The following is a 13,931-nucleotide window of genomic DNA, read 5'->3' on the forward strand; positions in this document are numbered from 1 at the left end:
GTTCCACCACCGTCGGAGGAACCCTTTCTGGCGGATGCTGCACTGGACGCTTTTTCGAACATAAATGCGGCAAGTAACTTCAACTCGGATCGAACAAAACACGAATGTCTAGCGTTCGTCACGCGAAATTGTGCTAACGCTGTTTGTGCGATTTTAAACACTTCACAACTCACGTTTCACCAAGGCAACAACATAAAGTGATATACAACAAGGCTGTATATACGGCTTGTTTGTGGCAGTAGGCTTTGCTATCTGCCAGAGGCTTGCATGTCCGCTGGTCCACTGGAGATGCTGCTGCTGCTGTTCACCGAAAAACCCATCGAAATGAACGCCTCGCGACCAACAGAGCAAAAGGGAAACCGACGAAAATGGACCTCCGAAAAGAAAGACAAATGAACGAGATGCGAAGAGTGGCAAGATGAGTACTGCACAACGCACACACCACGCGGAGACCGATACACACGTTTGGACCGGTCCCGGTCGAATGGAAGAAAAGCGGAGGCTAAAGAACGTGTAGCATAAAGCATAAGCGGAAGGGAACGCGCAACATACACACGCCGTATGGTGAGCATATACGAAAAACGCGGACCAGAAGATGGCCCAGCAAAAGGGAGAACTTAACACCGAAAAAAAAAAAACATCCACCACTACCACCACCCCATTGCGATTGGGACACACATACACAAACGCGCACACACACGCAGGGTTCGGCGAAACAAAAAAAAAGCAACCCCCCGGCAGCTTCGGAGGTCGGTGCTTGACGCTTTACGATTAGAGCAGGCTTTGGCTTTTGTTTTGTTTATGCTCTTCCTTCAATGTTGCTCCCTAGTTCTTTCCCTATCGTACTGCTGAGCCTTACCGAATGCTTCCATCTCACACCCTTTTTCCGGGGCTTACCTTACGAAAAAGCTTGCTCGCTGTTCCGTTCCTTCGCTTTAGGTTAATACGCTTCTTTTTAGACCGTTCTTTCGAGGCTTCTTTCTGTTTGGCACCAAATTGCTGCTTACCCTTTTGCCGTTGTTGATACGGGGAACGAATTGCGTGCTATGCTTTGTGTGTTCACGCGCGTTTGTGTGCGTGTAGGGACATAGCATTTATTTGTGGTAGCGGTACCGGCCACTAGGTGGCGTACGGTGTTGTGTCCTTGCATTTGACAAGTTCGGCAAAAGGCTTTTTTTAAAAGGGATTTTTGCACAAAAAGGTCCTTTTTAACAAATCAATATTGGTGAACAATTGTTCACAAAAAGCGTGTAAGTTATAAATTAGGATGATTTTTCATTTAAAATGCTGTACAGTGCTTATAAAGAGCATCCAAGATATGTTTTTTAATCCCACAATAAAAATAAACCCCTATCCTTGCGATGGTTTGTGTCCTCGCTAATTTATACGTTCCCATTACACCTACCGTCCTGAAATACTCGTTCCACGTTTAGTCCATAGGTGGCGCAGGTTTCGTAATAGGTGCACCGTTTTAAATCTTGCGCCAACTTTCGCGCCCTTGCATCATCAATTACTCGTGGCGCTCGCTCACTGATTCCATCTGCAATAGGACGGGAAACATATGTTATTTAGCTAGTGCTCTCAAATACGGAGTTGGAATCCACTCCCTCACTTACCCTGTGTTCCAACGAGAATAAACGGAATTTCGGCCGTATTGCGGTGATGCGCTATCCGGTTGTAGTAGGTGTAGATCGCATTGAAGCTGGACTCATTATCCAGACTGAAGACGAAGATTACTGCATCTACCCAGGCAGCGAACTAAATTGACAAAAAAGAGAAAAGAAAGAATGGTTAGTTAACTCTCGAAAGGATGCGTTAATGGGTTCTCTCACACGCGCGCGCATATACGACGGAACACCCATTTGCCGTGATCATTGGGGTGAAACCGAAATAGCGGCTTTTTGCAAATTTGCAACCAAACAAAAGAAAATAGGGAAAAAGTACACATCTAAACAGTATGTCTTACAATTGATTCGTCACGGTGAACCAATAAATCAAAACCAACTATACACAAACACACCATACGCTGCTGAGCGGGTTTTTTTTTTCGGCCAGGACAATTCGTTGCTTCGTGCTGCTGCGTATTGCTGTTGAGTTTGGTTAAATTAAATTGCGTTACGATTGCGAACGCTTTTTTGGTGCGAAAATTTTCAAAAAAGACAAAAAAACTGGAAGTTGCTAAAAAATGTCTCAAAAAAGGGAAAATCCGGAATGCTTCCCTAAAACGCACGAGAAATGTTTCTCGTCTTATGGTTACGCGTGAGGATTTTTTGGTTCCTTTTTAACCAAAAACGGTAGGAGATTTCTTGCGCAAAAAAAAAACATGCAAGGGAAACATTACCGGAAATCCAATAGCGCACACTGTGGTGCACACAGTCCATTAAAGTTTGTTTTGTCGAAAAATTAACTCATTAGACCGGCAAAGAGCGCAAGGAAGCAAAAGGGAGAGAGGCAAAAGATGTCGAAAAGTGTAAAAGAATTGAAGAATAAAATATATAAGGGACGTCAGGGAAATGCGCACTCGTCCGCTGGAAGGTGCACAAGAATTCGAGGCGGTTTCGGCTCGGTTTGATTGATAATGTGAGATTTACGAAAAAAAAGGAAGAATTTTATAAACTATCCTCGCGGGTAGCCTGCGAACGGGAGGGTCTTTATGTCTGTAGACATCGTGTAAGTCAGTCACAAAGTCAAAGTCTGACGACTGCATGACAGGAGTATATTATTTTTGCCTGAAATCAAACAACCAAGGACCCTTTTTCTGGCGTGCCGAGGAGGGCGAGTGCTTTGAGACTGTGCTGTACACTTTAATGAGGCATTAAACCAAAGACTGAAGAAGGCGTACAGGAAGGCGTCGTAGCGCAGCAAAACAAAAGCCAGACTGGGAGCGTTTGCCATCTGTGTGTGCATTGGGCAAGTTTTCATGCTTTAGATGAGTAATTTGAAGGAACAAAAATTACCCGTGCCGGGCAAGTAAATTGTTCAATCAAAACGAGTACAACACGCTGTGTGCAAATATGAGCACTTTCTATTCTGACTGTTTGTAACTGACATTGACACGGGCGGCTGCATACGGGAACAAAACATCCCGACACAGTCAGAGGTCACTGAAGTATGTTAGTATGAAAGTACCGATATTAAGGTACCTCTCTCTTCAGTCGAGCTTCCCCCATTAATGTTGACTTACTGCCCAAAGAGAAGGTGCGCACAAAACATGCGGGAGCAATGTTGCTTTAGCAAAACAAAGTCGAACAATCTATCCCCTGTCCGATAATAATGATGTCAGTGCGAGATAAAACTATAACGCATTTCGCCAGCGTAATAGTTACGATTTATTGTTCTATTCAATTGCTGGGCCATTTTTTTGCTCAAAAAAAAAAATATCGAAATTATCTCCCAAGCGCACGTGCTCTTTGCTGGTGCGCCTCAACGTTACGCCACTAAACTGCACACCTAATAGAGCTGTCAGCGAGTCGGGGGTACCCCGTAAAACATGGTTGGACTGGAGAACACCGCGGCGCCGCCATTCACCGTCCCGGGGCTTCGAAGGGAGAACAACAACAAACTTAAATCGCACAATAGCCAAAAACCGGCCGTAGCATGTTGCTGCCGCGTACAGTAGGAATCCACCGCTTCCTACCGACAGCGCAGCTCTAGCAACAACAAAAAAAGACAGAACCTAATCGACAGCAATGCACCGAATGCCCACCTCTTAATGGCACCGATATTTAATTTATGGCGGGTGCTCAATTTTGGTCTAAACTGGCCGACAATAGCGGCAAGGGCATTGCGCAAAGATAGTGCAACCGTTGCACCATAACCGGGGCCAGGTTTGTGGTGCAAATATAGCGGAGGGACGATGATGATGGCCGGTACCTTAATGCTAGGCACCAGAAAAGCGTCCAGCGTTGGTTCACTGTTTGCGCAACTATTGCCATTCGTTTAGTTCTTTATGAAGTTTCTCATTAGCGGTGTTTCAACGTGGAAACAGTAAGCGCCAGTAGTAGCGGTGACGTGATTGTTGCACGCGCGCAGCATAAGGGTATGCATTTCTCGTTTTGTTCTTCACAACTTTCTGTATTTATAAACTACCGTGCGTCGTCGCTGCGTACGATACGGGTACTGATTTCACTCGTCGCAAACCAGACACAGATACACACACTTCCTGAAGCTAAAACTGTAACACAGGCGCGAATATCAACCAGCATTGTCCGTGTCACCAAACGATGCACTTCATGGGTAATGCAGCAATGAGCAAGTACAGACAACACTCAAGGACAAACCTCAGCTAGTAATGTTGTCTAAAACTCCAAAACTTTTGCATCCGCACCGAAACACCGAAACAAGTCAAGCCCGAATGCGTCTAATTCGCGTACTGGCGCAGGAGGACTGCTGCTGAACCTGAACCCCGAACGAAGCAGGCAATGAACTTGATTTGCACGACCATTGCTGGCCCGGTTCGTGCTTCATTATGCTCCTACAGTTACAACGTTCCTCCCCCATGAGTGGTTTGGCTTTCTTGTATGATGCTTGTAGAAAAACCAGGCATAATTCTTGCAAACAGCACGAGAGCCTTACCGCTGCAGACGGAAGTTCAAGAGGTCGCGCCACAGAGTACACGGGAGGCGCGCAGGCGCAACCAACCAGAAGGTGGCAGTAGCAGCAGGCCGTAGGTCCAAAATTCAATAGCAACCGTTACGACACACGTACCGGGCACACCAAGAGCACACACACCGAAGTCTGGGGGGTAACCGGGTAGAGTGTGATGGTAGAATTTGCGTCGCCGACGGCAACACTTCACTACTACTGCGCTACTACTGCTGCAGAACGTGCCGTGGGGGGTTGTTGTGTTGCGCCTGGTCTACCTTTCGGGGCCACTTGGAAGTTGGTCGCCCGTACATCACGCCATCAACCAGCGATTGTTGGATGGGAGGGAGAGAGTTCGGGAGTTGGTGGCAGAGCTGCCTCTTGAGGCTCATATTTTACAGCTCACATTACCACTTCACTGGTGCTGCTCCAGGTTCATTGAAATGGAAAGCGATTTGACGGCGAATTCTTTCTCCCCTATTTCCCCCCTTTCGATTTGAAGGCTCCAAAGGTTGGTTTTGTCGCTCACTACTCTTTCTAGCTTACTTTCTTCAGTTGCAAACACACACACATCTTCGTATTGGGTACAAAGCGCCTGTGAGATACGCGAACATCCTACCACGCAAAAGAAAGTGTCCCCGTCCACGTGTGTCTTGCTGCATCCAGTGCGGCATTCAGTAGCATACATAATAACAGCGCTACAGCTGCCAACGCTAGACTGTAATTACCATTTCAAACAAAAATAAAAAAGGTTGAAACCCGCCAGCGAACCGGGGATGATGCAGTCGGCGAATTTTCTTTGCATTCATAAAATCCTTCCTATGTGCAGCGCTGGGTTCTGTTCGTTCTTTGATTTGTGCGCCAGCAAAGACTTCTTTCCACCATGCCCGCAGGGCGGTTGGAAATTATTTGTGCAAACCACCGTTCTGGTACAAGATTTTGCAAAAAAAAAATACCTAGGGTAATCTTAGCAGCAACCCCCTCCGGGGGGGGGTGTGCACAAAACGGGCCCCGGGGGTGAGTTTATGGTTGCAAGCCAAACCTCGACGCGCATTATGGATGCGAAACCACCACACGTCCGCCGTTTGACGATCACGACGAGAAGAGCGTGTGCACACTTAAGTTGATCAATTGTTTGATTCATTTTTTTTTGGCCTCATACTTCATGCTGCCACCAGAGCGTATGTGTGTCAGGACATAATGAAAAGGGGTGTTTAACAAGCGACCGAAAGTGGATGCTCTGACCGCGGGTGGTAGTACGAGTCGTTTTGGGCGAGCAGCCTTTGTGTGCGCAGCGGTTTTAAGCGGTGCCACCTCTACCGGGATGCTGAATGTCCTTTCGTGGGTAGTCGTGGACACAAAGCGCACACACAGGCACCACAACACCATTGCAGAGTTTATGCAATGCAGCAGTGCGTTAGATGTGTCACCCCAGTGCACAATGGAATGGAGGTAGGTTTAGTGCGCATTTTATTGAGGTGTCTCTTTTTAATTTCCTATGTCACATCGGTGAAAAACAAAGGATTTGAATGGTTAAACAAAGCAAAATTTAGATGCGATGTAAGAGGGGTTTTATTTCCAATAACAGACGAAGTTAAAAACGTCCCTCAAAAGGACTCAAAACATTAAAAATTCTTACAATAACGAGAGAATAATATAAAATTTACTAACCCGGTTTTTATGGTAATGACTTTTGATGATGGAAAACTCGATAGAATACGGAGGGAAAAAAGGCCCAGGAACCCTCGCTAATGAAGCGATAAATAATCGAAACGATTCCACCAACTCCGACACGCCATGTTAGCATTAAAAATCGAACCAAAATCACGATCGACATGCTCCATTTCATTCCTTCCCGTGCGGCACCAGCAATATTTACATAACAATCTCTACCGAAACTAGCACCAAGGACACGCAGGTCGGTACGATACGTTCCTATCGTACACATCCCCTTTGCCAGTTGTCGTGCATGGAAAATCAACGATTTATAACTCGATTTTCGATCCTCCCTGCGGAATATCCATCGAACATTTCACCGCCATTTGCAGCAACGGTGATGATAGTCAATACTGCCACGTTAAGAATCAATAAATTGTAACATTGATACGACAACAACCCATTAGCGATTCAAGCCAGGTCGGTGTTCGCCAAATTCAGAAAAGCAACAAACAGTAAATTTTGATGTAACGGGAGGCTGACGACTCAGGAGTTGCAGAATGCAGCAGCAACTGTTACCGTTACCGTTTCGAAGTAGGGTTGATCAATCCGATCCGATCAATCGCGAAGCGAACTAATTAGCAATTCAAATAAGGCCTTTCCCCACCCATCCGGTACCCTTCACACAGTACACGCTGCACACTACCAAGGCAAGGCCGGGGAGAAAGTCATTAAACTGCAATGAATTGCTTTTCGCGCGTCGATAAACACCCAAGTGTACCCGGTGTGTCTGTGTGATGCCGATAGCGGGTTCGTGTAATTGATTAGTGAGCGGTCGACCTTTCTCGTGCAGCGCCGGCAAACGTTCGATCGGATCTGAGCCGATCCTCAGCGCCTGCTGTGGTTTTGATCTGCATTGTTTGATTGGCGGGCAGAAAATCTGCAGCCGCGGACCAATTATTCACGCACCTACCACCCATGATGGTGGAGTGAAAACGGTCGTATGCAAATTTTTGCACCATACCTTAACGGTAGTACGGTGATGCATCGATGAATTGCGAATTTCCCTGAATTCTATTCCTTCTTGCTATTGCCTAACGGTTGCGGCGCGCACACACCGTGTTATTGTTGTTTTGGCGTATCCTTACCATCGAGGAAAGGGTATGAATGAAAATATTTGCAACAATTAGGTTTGCAATATTATTGTGTCTTATTTTTTTGTGTGTGTTTTTCTATCCCTAATGCGCCCTTCTCTCACTGGGGGGTTGTTTGCTGATAGCTCATCGCGACAGTGCAGCTTGACAGAGAGGGTGAGACTTGCGCGGAAAAATCTGCTAGTCATGCTTCCTCTGAACGCATTCAATAGGATTCGACCTGCAATTGTTCTGATTTCGAATGACTTTTAATTGTTACCGTACAGAAGGCGGCCCATTGAAATAATCAATAAAGCAAGACCCGTTTGAAGGGAGATCAGATAAAAAAGTGCATTTATAAAATGCAATTCAAAGCAGCTGCAGTGAATGGGACGTTTGCAATGCGTACGGTTGGGATATGGGATTTTATTAAAATGTAGTTTTTTAATCCACCCCGAACAAGAAGCCTGGCACAACTTCAACTGTCCAGCACTGTATATGGGAGCAAGATTGAGCAAGGGGTTTTGTTGCTAGTGTTGCTCTAGAGGCACCAAACTCTTAAGTGGACAATCTCTATTTGGTGAGCTGGCGCCAACACACTTGCACGCACGTGAAATTTGAAGCGTCCTCAGGTTGGGTCATTGAGTCTCAAATGTAAACAGCGTCGTTTAAAGCCGTAGTGGGTAGATCTAAGAAAATAAAAAGAAACACCCTTGAAATTTCAATTCCAACCTACGCGACGTTCCTGGCACAGTGCTTCGCCCTCAAAGCTCAAAGTGGATCGGCAAAATATCAAACCACATGAGCCGGTTTATGTGGATGAGCGGCACTACTTCTCTTCTGCCCTTTCTGCTCGTGTGAACGCTTACGCAATTGCTCAGTAGATGGAAGCATAATGCATGGTCGTCGATATCTCGTTTTTCCTGCATAGAAACTAATATCTTTCCGGAATAAGCTATTTATTAAAGAAACATACCGACATAGCTAATTGTAGATGTCCACAAGTGAACGTACAGATAAGAAAACTGGATTGTCTTCAGCTTCCTGAACCAGTAAATAAATGTACATTTTTGGTACTTTATTCCATCGTCTGCAATCGATAAGCTAAGCTCGTGGCAATGCGTTTGACAGGTGTTGCAACTCAACCAATTAAGCAGAAACGTTATCAGCAACATCTCCTTTCCCGTATACGTACGAACCTTTTATTCAAATGGCCTTGGTTGGCCCATCATCATCACACCACACCCTTTGGTGTCTCGGCAAAGGTTAGAGAGAGGTCAAAGGATCTAAACTGGAGCAACGGAATGAGTAGATATGACTGAGCCCAAACCGAACCCAAGCGTGGCCAAACACACAACTCCTAATGATATTACGAGGTTATAAACGACGTTAGCATTATGGACGTTGTCGTTGAAAGGGCATGGCAGTCTGGGTTTGTGTACGTTTTATTACCGCCCTACCCAGTAGCAGCACTGGGAATAGTTCTGTCTGTCTCACCTGTATCTCTGGTGGTCCACCTTCGTCCCGTATCAGCAGCAGGTAGCTTTGATTGTCGATCTGAATTTCCTTCTTGAACCGGCCACCTTCGGGCGATTCCTCCTGCATGTACGTGCCGGTCAGATAGCGGTGCACCAGGGCCGATTTGCCCGAGCTGAGACTGCCGACGATACCGAGCCGGATGTCCGGCACGGATCGTGAGATGGTCCATTCCTGGCTGTTGACGAACGAATCTGCAAGAAGTGGAGAGAAAAAAGCACATAAGAACGTGTTAGATTTGGCCCCAAAACAAAAATCCCCCCCCAAGGCAAAATTCGAACCAGTTTCAAAACTGTGAAGTGTTAATGAAAGTTTTGTTGGCCAAAAAAAAAACTAAACAAAGAAAATGGAAAAAGAACCAGCAAACTAATCCCATTTCTGACAGCAGGGATTTGCATCGCTTATTGGCATCAGAAAGATAAAAAAGGGCATCTAGGGAAAGGTCAGTACAGTGGACCGGACTGAACGAATCAACCCCCTGTTGCCGATGTTGCCGCGGATCCGCGGCGTTTCATTAACACTTCCTTTTCAAGTGTCAATCTCGAGGTGCACCGTTGCGTTACCGAGTTTTCTTTAAGGATAATAGAGCTATTTTCGCGATGTTCGGGAGGGGTCCTTCGTTGCTCCGACAGATACGGGATAAAAGTTTCCGCAGCGAAGAGCCTGTTTCTTAATACTTGTTTTTTTTAAACGACAGTTAAAATTAAAAATTCGTCGCCTCGTTGCTGCTGCTGCTGCGAAAACGCCACTAGATCTCATCAAAATGTCATTTTCGGCAACATTCGCACAAAACCCCGCGGGAGCTAACGGACGTGCCGGATATTGCCCTAAAAAAAAAAGAAGAAAAACAGAACCGACAGCATCCATCATCCATCAAGGGATCGCGGGTTCGTCGTCGCACGGCAGGGCCGATGTTTTTCCTTTCGGGGTATTATTTCCATCCAAATCTGCTTGTAGTTAATCAACGCGGGATTATATTTTGATATGCAAGCAGCGCGGCCAAAACGGTTCAACGTCGTCACTGTTTTGGTGATGAAATGTCACCAAATTTCGTCATGTCCAAAGGCACTCGACCCCATCGGAGTTGTGTTGCTTCGTCTTTAATCTCGTTTCTGTTTGAATGTCCAATTCGGTCTGGTTTTTTTCCGGTGGTGATTTATTTGATGAAAGCGATTTTTTAAACAAAAAAAAACATGTCACGCGTACATATGTTCCTTTCACGTGTCTGTAACGGATAATCATGTGGACAGAAGTAGTTTTTCTTGTCTTTTAACGTCGAAGAAATGTCTTTTATGTTGGTATTCTATCATCCTCGGTGACAGGCACATCGATTTTTGCTTCTTTTCAATGGACGATTTACTTCATTAAAAAATATTACACAAAACGGTGGAATAAAACGATGCTTTCAATCGATAATTTTTAAAGCATTGTCACACTACAATCCGTCATTCTTTTCGAAGCAGAGAAAGGAACATTTCTTCTCACCATAAAACTCCACCATTCGTTTGCTACTGAAAGCGTAAAATTGATTGATTGTTAAAAGATTAGCCACTGCAGCGGTAAGGTCACTGTGGAAAGAAATACATGAAAGCAGAATCAACCGGAAAAACAAAACTGGACCTTGACAACAAACACCGAAAAGCTTCGTTTGATTGATGTTATCCGACCAATTCTGGTGGGACTTTCTGCCTATGTGTACCCCAACGGAAACTTCCTTCGCCTATGTATGCCCGAAAAGAGACACTCTGGTATTCAGAGTCCCTCGAATGTTCCAAATTCTTGTTCGGAAGGAAACGTTCTAGTGTCGAAATGGGATAAAACATAGAACACCAACGGACAGAGACAGCTCCTATATGTCAACCCGACAACACACTCACACCTTTCGGTGAGATGCATCGCCCGGAATGCACATTTGCATCTTGATTGATTGCGCAGCGTACGCCCTTGCATGCAGTGCACCTCTGGAAGTATTACCAAAGGCAAAGAGGATGCTTTCTCACTTTTGCCGGGTAAGATTGCGCAAGATTGATTGCATGTAAATTAACACCATTTAGGACAGAGCGCCGTGACGCGACACCCCTAGGAGGAGGGAGTTGTGCGCCTGCATGTTTTCCGGGAAAAAAAGGGTTCACCGGGTGTAGCAACGCATAACGCATCGGCGTGAGAAACCTGCCACCTTTTGCGCATCTTCCTTCTTCTGTCGGCCCGGCACGGTGAGCGTTCTGCGCTTCTTCCGGATCCCTGGAACGTACGCTAATTGTCATTCTCTTCCGGGGGTTGGAGGCTGGCATGGGGCGAGATTTCGGTTGGTCCGATTTCGAGCGAACGCTGTGTCCCGGACAAATTAGTTGACGTAAGTTTAATCTTCAAATTAATCACCAAACCCATTTGTCTATCGGAATGTAACCTTCTTGTGCTTCAGTAAGACCAGTCAGGGCGGTTGGAATGTTTACGGTGGCCGTTTTAAGGGACGTGGTTTGTTTACAAAACCTTTTACTAGAGTTCGTTCGGTCACCCGGTTGGAAGTTTGGACGGTTAACATAAATTTCACCGTTTTATATCTCTACGCTGCAATTGGACTGGCCAGGGAAACGATGTCCTAATAGTTCAAGCCATGAAGATGGTAGAGGCCATTAAGGCAACAAAGTTTGGAATTGTATTTTTTTAAATTGAATTTTTCTTGATAGAAATGTTTCCAATATCCGCTCATTTCATTAGTGACCCGACGAAATTGAGGCCACTAATTCGTAACACAAAGCGGCCACAAACAGGAACGACTGCGAGGCTCACTTTGATGAAATTTATTTTAATTTAATTAGAGTAATCGCTCAGCAGTTCCCGGAAAATTGAACTAAATCAATAAAACATCACGTCACCCCCCAGAGCTGTTCGCCATTTGCTATCGACCGAAAGGTATTCTATCGGAAAGCATTGAACCAGTTTCATCGCCACCGCGTGAATGATCTTTGGTGGACTTTGCTTAATCTGTTTGCCATGCATGAGGCGTGTTTTTTGGCGAACGAAACCATAAGAATCTGGTGGACAGACGACACATATGGTTTTTGCATTTTTGACACTCATGCATGCGGAATAAAGCTGTAATCTCATTAGCATATGCGTTGGTGAGACGTTTTTGCCTTATTTTTAAGTTCATGGCTTTTAGAATATATCTACAAAAATTAAAAAAAAAACGCGTCACCACACGCCATTCAAACGAAGCTATTAAAATTGAGTTGCTTTAAAGCGCTTTGCTTTCTTTTTCGTTGGCGCTTAATCGAGTTTAAACTAAGCGTTGAACAGCGTGAGCGCACCATGCACAAGAAGATGTTAATGACGCCAACCGTGGCTAATCGAGCCAGCGATGATTTCACTCTCCACGACCCAGTTGCTACGAATGGAGCGCCTACAGTGGTTGATTACGTCGCGGGGGCAAAGTGACTACAAATTGGAAGTCAAAACTGCCACACCACAACATAATGCCGAAATGAAGCATAGTAGCATTACAGTAGAAGAAACATCGGAAAACTAACAAACTAGCACTCGGGGTGTAGAAAATTATGTGAAGGGAGGGAAGGCGCGAATAGTGACATAATGACTACAACGCGTTTTATGGTTCCAAAACACACAAACAGCTGCTGCGGGGACACATCATCAGTGCGAAACCGAGCAGCTAGTGCTGGCAGTCGAAGGAAAGCAACCAAAAAAAACATGAAAAACCATTACAATTTTCCGCCCAGCTAAGCTTGTTTGGAGCTGCAGCGCCAACCGTTTCAAATTGCTTCATCTTCTGGCCAACTTCGCGCCTGAACGCTATTATGCTGCAGCATCATGTAAGGAAGTTGGTGGTCGTAAATAACCGCGCTGAAACGATTCCAACAAATCATTTACACCTCCCAGGTTGTGCGAGCTGGCCGAGTGTTGCCAGTTGGCATCCCGTAGCACGCGGAGGTTGTGTGGATAGTTTAAGGCCCTTCCTGGCGTACGCGCGGTGTTATCATTATTCAAAACCAAACTGCAGTCGAAGAACTGCAACGACCACGACTAACAAGTGTGTCAAGCAGCGTGTGACGGCGCACACAAAACCCGCCCCCACCGAAATATGTCCACATTTTCGCACTCCCGACACTACACAGAAAGCGAAATGAAGATGTCGATGTTACTGCAGAAAACGGTCAGCAACCGTACCGTGACATAGTGCACCGAACACATAAGAAGCAGTGTGAGACAGCATTCAATTAGAATCGCACTCGGTCAGAATTCTGGACACCTAGCGAACGGAAAAATAAACCAGTGGCAGTAGTTCCTTTAGTTCCGTTGGAATGTAAGTCTGCAAGCAGTTTTCGTCGCTACGATTCGGTACGGTCTCGTCGTAAAGCTAATGAAATTGGGACGCCCTTCCCCCGGTTGGTGTTCGGATGACGCCACCAGAGAGTGGCTGTGTGAATTTAGTTAGTCCCACTAAGTCCTAAAAATAACGCTGACTAACAAACAAACGCACCGCAGGAATGGAACGGAGCTGCAACATTATCGTGGCATCGATGGTTCGACGCATTGCTTCAAGTGTCCCTTCAATCGTTTGTTGCTTGGTGGTTTAATTTCCTACCGGGGAAAAATGACGCTCCCACGATGGAAATTAAATTGTGCCAATGGAAGGAAAATGTCAAAAATTCTCAAGTCTTCGGTTCTTCCCAAAGCGGCTTGGGGGGGAACGAGAGAGACATCGCGTAAAAGTCTTAAGGGTCAAAGTTTGTGTATTACATTATCGCCATGCTTGTCATCGCCATAACAATCTGCTGCTCTCATCCCCTGCAAACGACAACGAATGACGCTTGATCAGTGATGCGCAAAAATAAAACAAGGGAACACCATAAAAGCTAACAAAAACAGAACACCAGGGAAGCGGGTTTTTTTCCGGTGTAGGTGTCTCGGTTAGGTGCTTCCGTAGGGTAGACGTCGTAGTGGCAAACACTTCAAGGATCTACACACCTGAACGTATCGTTTGGTCTCGCCACACTGGGCCGC

General features: G+C 45.7%; 1 protein-coding gene across 2 annotated transcripts in view; it reads right to left on the reverse strand.

Moving 5' to 3' along the window:
- Window positions 1-13,931, reverse strand: part of LOC128301696 (centaurin-gamma-1A) — a 137,896-nt gene that overhangs the window by 5,620 nt on the left and 118,345 nt on the right. For both annotated transcript variants that reach the window (XM_053038289.1, XM_053038290.1), the window contains exons 2-4: window positions 8,871-9,103; window positions 1,617-1,758; window positions 1,406-1,540 (exon numbers count right to left, since the gene is read on the reverse strand). In XM_053038289.1, coding sequence (XP_052894249.1) covers window positions 1,406-1,540; window positions 1,617-1,758; window positions 8,871-9,103 — 510 coding nt within the window. The remainder of the gene's footprint in view (window positions 1-1,405; window positions 1,541-1,616; window positions 1,759-8,870; window positions 9,104-13,931) is intronic.

The sequence above is a fragment of the Anopheles moucheti genome, chromosome 3, assembly GCF_943734755.1.
Source record: "Anopheles moucheti chromosome 3, idAnoMoucSN_F20_07, whole genome shotgun sequence".
Classification (NCBI taxonomy): Eukaryota; Metazoa; Arthropoda; class Insecta; order Diptera; family Culicidae; genus Anopheles; species Anopheles moucheti.